The sequence below is a fragment of the Chaetura pelagica genome, unplaced genomic scaffold (genome assembly GCF_000747805.2).
Source record: "Chaetura pelagica isolate M959 unplaced genomic scaffold, ChaPel_1.0 scaffold307, whole genome shotgun sequence".
Classification (NCBI taxonomy): Eukaryota; Metazoa; Chordata; class Aves; order Apodiformes; family Apodidae; genus Chaetura; species Chaetura pelagica.
The window spans coordinates 253,428-262,383 of NW_009953940.1; the positions used below are offsets into that span (position 1 = coordinate 253,428).

The following is an 8,956-nucleotide window of genomic DNA, read 5'->3' on the forward strand; positions in this document are numbered from 1 at the left end:
GCACCCCCGCTCTGCCACCGGTTGCAGCGAGCGGGTGGCTGGCAAGCAGCGGGTGAGGCTGGTGCTCGGGAATGGTCACCCCACCGCTGTGGTGGAGCTGCTGCCTTCTGGGATGGGCTTTCCCTGGAAGAACCGGTACAGGTGCTGTTCCGGGGCTTCCACTGGCAAAGAAACACAGGTCCAGGCTGCTTCAGAGTGAGTTTTTTTTTTCTATCAGAACGACACTGAGATGCCAGGGAAGTTTGTGTTGGGTTTTTTAGAGTTTGCTTTCAGTGATCCGCAGGCTGGGACGTCCTGGCAGCCTGGCCCCCCACTGGCCAGTTCTCCCTTTCCACGCCAGCAGTCTCACTGGTGTCCTATGCAGAGCCACATCTGAGTGACAGCAAAGCTGCCTTCCACCAGCCATCTGGAGGGACAGAGAACCTTATTTTAACCCTGCCTGCTCAAGGGAACTTGGATATTCAGGTGCTTCCCGACCTGCAGATTAAAATTACTTGATGTGGGTTTGCAGATGGAAGAAATGCTGTTTCCTGAACATACTTCTCTATTGCACTGGTGGCTAAATCACCTCTCTTTTAACTTGCTGAGGTGCTTTTATGTCTGGCATTTGTGAGCTTAATAGTCTTACCACAAACTCCCGGTTTCTGGGGTTTTGGGGGAATGTTTGGGGATTTTTTTGCTAGAACATGTGGGCCTGATGACATCTGCTTTTCCCTCAAACAAAATATTTATGGACAAATAAGCAGACCCACCGTAAGATCCTGGATGAGGGTACTTCAGGGACTGGGAAGCTGGAAGGGTGTGTGTTTCAGCCAGGAGAGCGGGGACTGGTGCCCCGAACCGTTCCCCTGTCTCTTGCCTCCTGAGCATGGTAAACTGATTTCCAGAAGCTTTCCATTGCAACACTCCTGCACAAATGGCATCTTGAATATACTGCAGGAGTGGTGGCTTCATTTCTCAACCAGGTGACAACTGCAGGTCTTACTGTAGGTGGAAGAAATCTGTCTAGTGTGACAAAAATACTCATCTCACCCATAAGACAGAGAAGAAGCAGCCAGTGCCGTGGAGTTCCTGAAATTTGCACTGCACAGGAAAGAAGTACTAGTACAGTAGAGCTGGTGAATGTACTTTTTCCTGTAGTGACATTGCTTCTCAAAACCCTCAGGACTGATGGGCATGTGTTTTGTGTCAGTTCTGAGATCTGTGGGGCAAAAGCAACTTTCTGCAGGTTTTTTCTACTTAACAAGGTGCCCCAGAGCAGCTTGACTTTGCTTAGTTACGCCTTGGCTTATTTAAACCAAAATTATTTAAATCCTTGGCTTATTCAGACAAACTTTACTTTGCCTCTTCTCTAATTTTCATTACATCAATACCACTGTCTACTCAAATATTTCTACTTCAGATTTACATCTAGAGACAGGACATAACATAGGAGTTCAGGTTTGATTTATTTTGTTTCCTTTTCTCTATGCTAATGCAATTAGGCTCAAAATAGGTGAGGGCATTTAAAAGGGAAAAATGTCTAGCAGGCATTTACAGCACTGCTGCAGGAAAGGAAAAGTTAATTAATTGAGATGCATAACTTGTGTTTTGCATACAATAACTACTATGCACTTAACATACTGTGCCTCTCCTGATGAAATGAAAACTTCAGAGTGGATTCCCATTAACAGAAGCTCCATTAGACAGTTTCTTGATTGAGCCATGGCATGTGTGCTGGGAAGAGGAAGAGAAAAAGCAGGCGAGTCACTTATGTTAAATGGGGGGAAAGGAGGCAGATACAGACAAAGATTTGCAAATAGGAATGTCTCCTAAACGGCATTGCTTCTTAATGCACATTTGCAAATGCCACATGAGAGGGGAGCAAGCAGAAAGGGAAAAGGAGTGGGATGTCATTTGGTAAAAAGGAGAGGAAGGATTTTGTTTAGAGCTTTGTACTGGTTTGCGTCTGGGGAGTACCTGGCTGGCAGCGTCTGTGTTATCAACATGTTGCAACGCAGGGCTGCGGTGCTGCACTGCAATATGACTCAAGATGACTTAGGCTGGACCTTTGCAAGATTAAACTGTTGATTGTGTGTTTAAAACTTATCAGGAAGCCATCAGATATGACAAGGATTGTTTGCAATGTGGTTATTTGGGAGAGGGTGGTTGTCTTTATAGCGATGAGGCTGTGAGTTCAGGAGCAGTACTTGTGGGTGGCTGTGTTCTCCTGGGAACGGCTGTTCCCAGCGACCTTGCTTTGAATTGTCACTTTAAAATGTAGGCGTGTATGTATGCAGTAAAGGTGATCCCATGGAGGTTAACCCTTTCTTATATTCCTAAGAGCCAGTTGGTATTCATTAAGTACAACTAGCAGCCGACCTAGAAAAAGGGAAGCATTCATCTGGATCCTTGGTGAGTGCCAAGGGAAAAAAAAAAAAAAAAAAAAAGGAGAAAAAAAAAAAAAGGTGGAACCTAGAAGTAGGAGTGCAAGCTTTGTGAATCATGTTTCACCGCGGCTGTGCCACTGTACCTGTGTCCCTAGAGGCATGGACTTTGATACCACAGATTACTGGTGAAGCTGAATGCATGTGTCAACTTCACTGAGGGGCCAGGTAAATAAAGGAGTAATGTTACAGGTACACTTATCTTTTCAGTCTGCCTCTTTTCAGGCATGCTTCTCTCTGCTTTACAATGCCAGGATGTTTTAGAGACAAACTAAATTAGTTTATAGTGTCAACCCGAGAGCAGGCACTCGGAAAATGCTAACAGAAGAGGTGCAGCAGTTAGTGTTCCAGTCTATACCCAGAGAAGATCTACTTAAAGTCCTCAGTAAAAGATCCCACCAAGCAGGCAAGGCTGGCATCCCTGCCAGTGGGCTTTGCTGGCCCCTGGGCAGGCACACTTCCACTGCTAGCAATCCAGAGGCATGAAAAGTTAGAAATTTATAATTTATATATTGGAAATTTATAATTTTATAATCAGCCTCTCCTGAGCTCACAGCAGAGCAAAGTGGCTGAAGCCCAGTTTGTATCAGTGGACTTCTATTTAATAGTTTGATAGTATAGCAATTGTTTTTCCTGCACTCCAAAAACCAGAACAGTGCTGTGATTCCCAATATTAATTCCTAACCAGCCCTCCCAGCAAACCTTTGATTCTGGGCTGTCCCGTGCCCTTTACCAGTCGTGCTGCCATGGAAGTTGGCACATTATGTGAGCAAGAAAATATTGTCAGTGCTGTCTTGCTTGCAGTCCACTACTTCATTGTTTCATCAACAAAGGCAGGTATTTTTGGGCATTCTATGTAGTGGGGTTTCACGGTCAAACAAGAATTGCTACTGCCGTTTATATACAGAAAAACATTATAACTGTGTATAATGTGTAAAAATGCACCTCATCTACACATGTTATGGTAAAAACTTCTTCCATAAGATTCAAGTTATTCACAAGCTAATAAACTAGCTTCTGGTTTTGTAAATAAGTGAACAAAGACGAGAAAGGCTTGTTACTTCAAATCCTGTAGCAGTTCATCTTCCTAACAGACTATTTTCCCAGGCCTTTTATTATTTTCTTAAGAGAAATCTAGATTTAAATATTCTACCCTGTAGTGCTTCCATCTTCCCCCAGTTGAGGCTGAGACATGGCCAAACACAATCAGGAAATACACCTAAAGCTAAGGCTCAGCTGCTTAAGAAAAAAAAAAATAAATCATCATAGTATTCATGCTCATCATTAAATAATCCTGACCTCTCCTAGTTATTTGCATGATAACATTTGTAGCTTACTTCCTTTCCATAGTAATCATTAATCAAGCTATATAATAAAGCTCTTAATCCTTTCTAATAATATAGATCTTCAGCCCCCAAACAGTTGGAGTTTAATGTTCTTTCAACACCACATAATTGATAAATACTTCCCTGCTGATTAGATGCAAAGAACTTGACTCTGCTTTGAGGCAAAGCTAACCTGGGGAACGCCACTACCTCCAGATGTTCAGCTCTCCTATTCTTCTGCTCTCCTGTTTATGCAGCCCCAAAATACTGAGGTGTTGTTTGATTTAATAAACAAACATCCGGTTTTGCTTATTTGGAGCAAGAAATACCCTGCCAAATGAAGGGACCTGAGAATTTTCTATTTTTATGGAAAATTTATATTCTGGCTAAATGTCTCATGATTACAAGGTACTTCTGAGCACAAACCAGCTAGAAACTTGGGCTGATCTGTCTGTCTCTGAGCATGAGCAGGTATCTCCAGCTCTTAAGGCAGCAGAAGGAGTGGAAATCTGCACCTCAAATGAAGGGACCTGAGAATTTTCTATTTTTATGGAAAATTTATATTCTGGCTAAATGTCTCATGATTACAAGGTACTTCTGAGCACAAACCAGCTAGAAACTTGGGCTGATCTGTCTGTCTCTGAGCATGAGCAGGTATCTCCAGCTCTTAAGGCAGCAGAAGGAGTGGAAATCTGCACCGGGCAGCCAGGAGCTGGAGGTGCAGGATCTTGCAGACCAGACAGAGCTGAGTGCCTTTGGGGGTCAGGCAGCTTTCGGGAGCATCTGGGAGGAGAAGAAGCTGGGAAAGCCTGACTTGATAGGTCTGGGGATGAGGGGAATCCCTCATGAAGAAGTATCAGTTTCAGTCAGAGCCCTGCAGCAGCCCCTCCACTGAAAGCTCTCCCTGTTGGTGGGGGTAGCAACAGTTTGTGGGGGAAAGGAGCATGCCAGGGCTGCACCCTATGGCTCAGTAAGGGCGCTGCCTTCCACCCCACCCTCTTCTGTCATTCACTTAAAGGACTTACAGTAAATTGTTGAGGTTTTTCTTATATTCTGTATATATTCAAGTACAGAGCTTTTTGCTGCTCTTCTGTGACTCCCACCGGTTCTCATGTAGCACGGTGGTCATTCCATGGCTGTGTCTAGTCTGGCCCACAGCAGACATATCCAGTGCTGTGACCAGCACTGTGACTCAGTCATATCAGGTCTTACCAGTATCAGCCCACTGATACTGGAGCCCACTGTTGCTGGAGAATATAATCCAGCAGGAGAAGAAGAGGAAGGTGTGGTGTCACCAGCACCAAGCTCTGTCACATGTGAGCACAAAACCCACTGAATTACATAATGGTGGTATCTACTACTGCCCTATTTCTGAAAACCTCAAACAAAGCTGGGCTTGGTATTAATCTTCCTGACAAAAACATCTCCTACAGCTATATGTGTTGTCATTTTCATATCGCCAGAGACAAGAAAATAAATCACTGTGAGCAGAGCCAGGGCTGACCTGTATCCAAAAGCTTGTTACACTTGTAAGCACAGAGGATATGAAAATATCAGAGAGCAATGGGAGCTTCAGACCCTTATCTCTTCCAGTCATGTTAGTGTTGCACCAAACCTCCAGGTGCCTAACACTAATTTGTGTTTTGTGTTTGCAACCTAAATTTTAGCAAGCAGATGCCAGACTTAGCTTCTTACAGTGTGCTGGCATCTGTAATGCATCTGAAAGGGAATGTGCTTTGATAACTAAATGTTCCTTCTTGCTGTGCTTTTTTCCTTAGTAGGGGAAATACCAATAAATAGTGTTCCTAGGTCGTTTAGTCTGAATCACGTTTCCTGGGCTGGCTGTGTGTAATGGTTAAATATACCTTTAAATTAGTTATCCCTAAATAAATCCTACTCTGGAGACAATAACCAGTACCTGCCTTAGGTACGTCAGAGAATATTTTGTATGAAAAGATTTTATCAAACCACTGTAGCTTTAATCTCCAGACATTCATTAGGTGTCGTCCCTCCCTCCTCACCCTGCAGCACTCTCTTAGAGAAGGGGTATGAAACATGCAAAACTGGCTGAAGCAGAACAGTTTATGCAGCCCCAAATTACTGAGGTGTTGTTTGATTTAATAAACAAACATCCGGTTTTGCTTATTTGGAGCAAGAAATACCCTGCCAAATGAAGGGACCTGAGAATTTTCTATTTTTATGGAAAATTTATATTCTGGCTAAATGTCTCATGATTACAAGGTACTTCTGAGCACAAACCAGCTAGAAACTTGGGCTGATCTGTCTGTCTCTGAGCATGAGCAGGTATCTCCAGCTCTTAAGGCAGCAGAAGGAGTGGAAATCTGCACCTCTCCCCTCCAGGCAGCCAGGAGCTGGAGGTGCAGGATCTTGCAGACCAGACAGAGCTGAGTGCCTTTGGGGGTCAGGCAGCTTTCGGGAGCATCTGGGAGGAGAAGGAGCTGGGAAAGCCTGACTTGATAGGTCTGGGGATGAGGGGAATCCCTCATGAAGAAGTATCAGTTTCAGTCAGAGCCCTGCAGCAGCCCCTCCACTGAAAGCTCTCCCTGTTGGTGGGGGTAGCAACAGTTTGTGGGGGAAAGGAGCATGCCAGGGCTGCACCCTATGGCTCAGTAAGGGCGCTGCCTTCCACCCCACCCTCTTCTGTCATTCACTTAAAGGACTTACAGTAAATTGTTGAGGTTTTTCTTATATTCTGTATATATTCAAGTACAGAGCTTTTTGCTGCTCTTCTGTGACTCCCACCGGTTCTCATGTAGCACGGTGGTCATTCCATGGCTGTGTCTAGTCTGGCCCACAGCAGACATATCCAGTGCTGTGACCAGCACTGTGACTCAGTCATATCAGGTCTTACCAGTATCAGCCCACTGATACTGGAGCCCACTGTTGCTGGAGAATATAATCCAGCAGGAGAAGAAGAGGAAGGTGTGGTGTCACCAGCACCAAGCTCTGTCACATGTGAGCACAAAACCCACTGAATTACATAATGGTGGTATCTACTACTGCCCTATTTCTGAAAACCTCAAACAAAGCTGGGCTTGGTATTAATCTTCCTGACAAAAACATCTCCTACAGCTATATGTGTTGTCATTTTCATATCGCCAGAGACAAGAAAATAAATCACTGTGAGCAGAGCCAGGGCTGACCTGTATCCAAAAGCTTGTTACACTTGTAAGCACAGAGGATATGAAAATATCAGAGAGCAATGGGAGCTTCAGACCCTTATCTCTTCCAGTCATGTTAGTGTTGCACCAAACCTCCAGGTGCCTAACACTAATTTGTGTTTTGTGTTTGCAACCTAAATTTTAGCAAGCAGATGCCAGACTTAGCTTCTTACAGTGTGCTGGCATCTGTAATGCATCTGAAAGGGAATGTGCTTTGATAACTAAATGTTCCTTCTTGCTGTGCTTTTTTCCTTAGTAGGGGAAATACCAATAAATAGTGTTCCTAGGTCGTTTAGTCTGAATCACGTTTCCTGGGCTGGCTGTGTGTAATGGTTAAATATACCTTTAAATTAGTTATCCCTAAATAAATCCTACTCTGGAGACAATAACCAGTACCTGCCTTAGGTACGTCAGAGAATATTTTGTATGAAAAGATTTTATCAAACCACTGTAGCTTTAATCTCCAGACATTCATTAGGTGTCGTCCCTCCCTCCTCACCCTGCAGCACTCTCTTAGAGAAGGGGTATGAAACATGCAAAACTGGCTGAAGCAGAACATTTGAAAAGTTTTTGCTTTCTTGAGTAGCTCCGACGAGGGAGATGGGAAAGAAAACCCTTTTCCTTACCCTTTCTATGCCAACATGACTCTCTTCAGGTGACAGTAGTGGTTTCTGGGGGTTTTGGGCTGCAATCTGCTTGTCTGCTGTGTTTCACTTTTGCTATTGTAACGGGGGAAAGAAACCAGTTCAGACTGATCTAATGAAAACAGCTGTAAAACAATGCTTTGCTTTCAGAGAGTAAATTGATGTATGTTGTTAGGGCATCTGGGATAGTTTCATTACATTTTCTGTCTCAAATTACTGGGTTTTCCCCATTTATGCAACTAGTAGAGTAGGTGAGTTAAAGTGGAGGATTTTAACTCCTTAGGAAAACGTTCTTTGTCTTACTGTCTTTTTCCTCTTAGTTTTTGCACAGAAAGAATGGAGGCTACATTGAAAGCAGGGTTTCTCTAGAGTTGCTTCAACTGGGTTAGAACAGGCAGCTCTGATGAAAAAGAGATTTTTTCGAAAATGTTCTGACCTAGATCTTGCTGCTCTCTTTATTCCTATGTCAGAGGGAGCTCAGGATCTGGCCCTACCTCTGTCTGAATGTGTGAAAGTAGAAACCCATGTTACACAGATGTGGGAAGTTAGCTGTGATGACAGCTGACTGGAAAACAAAGCACTAGCCAGTATGGTTTAGCCCATGTGGGCAGGATACCTCCAGGGCAGGAACACCTTTGCTTGTTGTGGTTTGCATTGGGCTCACCTGAACTCCTGCTTGGTTTCTGAAGAAGACAGGGTCAGGCTGTAATAAGGGCCTTTGCAGATACCTGTGTTACTGTGGAAGGGGGCCTGCAGGGGATTGCCACCTGTTTTTCTGGGAGGTTTTCTTACCTTTGTTGCCTTGGCCCCAGACTGTGATGGGTGAGTTCTGAGTGTTGGTGCTGCTCTGCTGGCACAAGGCCACTTGCTTCATGCCTGAGCCTCTCCAGCCTCCGGTTGCTTGATCCTAAGAATCTGCACCACCCTGTTCCATCAAATTAATGATTCCACTTGACCTCACATTCTGCAGTTTCTTCTCCACTTGCTACATTTTAGCTGTTTCTAATTTTTTCAGCTGTGAACAGATAGTTATCTTTAAGAGCTTTCTCTTTGTCACCTCTCACTTAAGCTGCTCCAAGTTTTTGTGGGGGTTTTTTTGGTCATACTAATTTTGTTCCCTGTGAATTATTCTTATCATAAACAGGCAAGAAGCTGTATGCTGACAGCACTGGTATTTCCCAGCAGTTTTCTCCTGTGGTGGTACCTTTTTGTTTGCTCTCATACTTCCCTAAGCATGGAAGTAGCTTTGTAAACTTGCATGTCAAACAGGAACGGTAACAATGAAGTACATTCTCAGTGGTTGTGTGCCCTGTCCACTCAGAGGTGTGTGGGTCTCTTACAGATTCAGAGTTTGGAGGCATTGTCTCCATTACTGTGCA

The 8,956-nt window shown here is 44.1% G+C and overlaps 2 protein-coding genes across 2 annotated transcripts in view; one reads left to right on the forward strand and one right to left on the reverse strand.

The window, feature by feature from the left end:
* The window catches only part of KIAA1244 (KIAA1244 ortholog), a 115,515-nt gene extending 107,064 nt beyond the window's left edge, over positions 1–8,451 (reverse strand). The window contains exon 1 of the mRNA XM_010001754.1: positions 8,370–8,451. Coding sequence (XP_010000056.1) covers positions 8,370–8,451 — 82 coding nt within the window. The remainder of the gene's footprint in view (positions 1–8,369) is intronic.
* Positions 8,452–8,857: 406 nt separating this feature from the next.
* Positions 8,858–8,956, forward strand: part of LOC104392362 (p53 apoptosis effector related to PMP-22-like) — a 1,492-nt gene continuing 1,393 nt past the window's right edge. The window contains exon 1 of the mRNA XM_010001755.1: positions 8,858–8,900. Coding sequence (XP_010000057.1) covers positions 8,858–8,900 — 43 coding nt within the window. The remainder of the gene's footprint in view (positions 8,901–8,956) is intronic.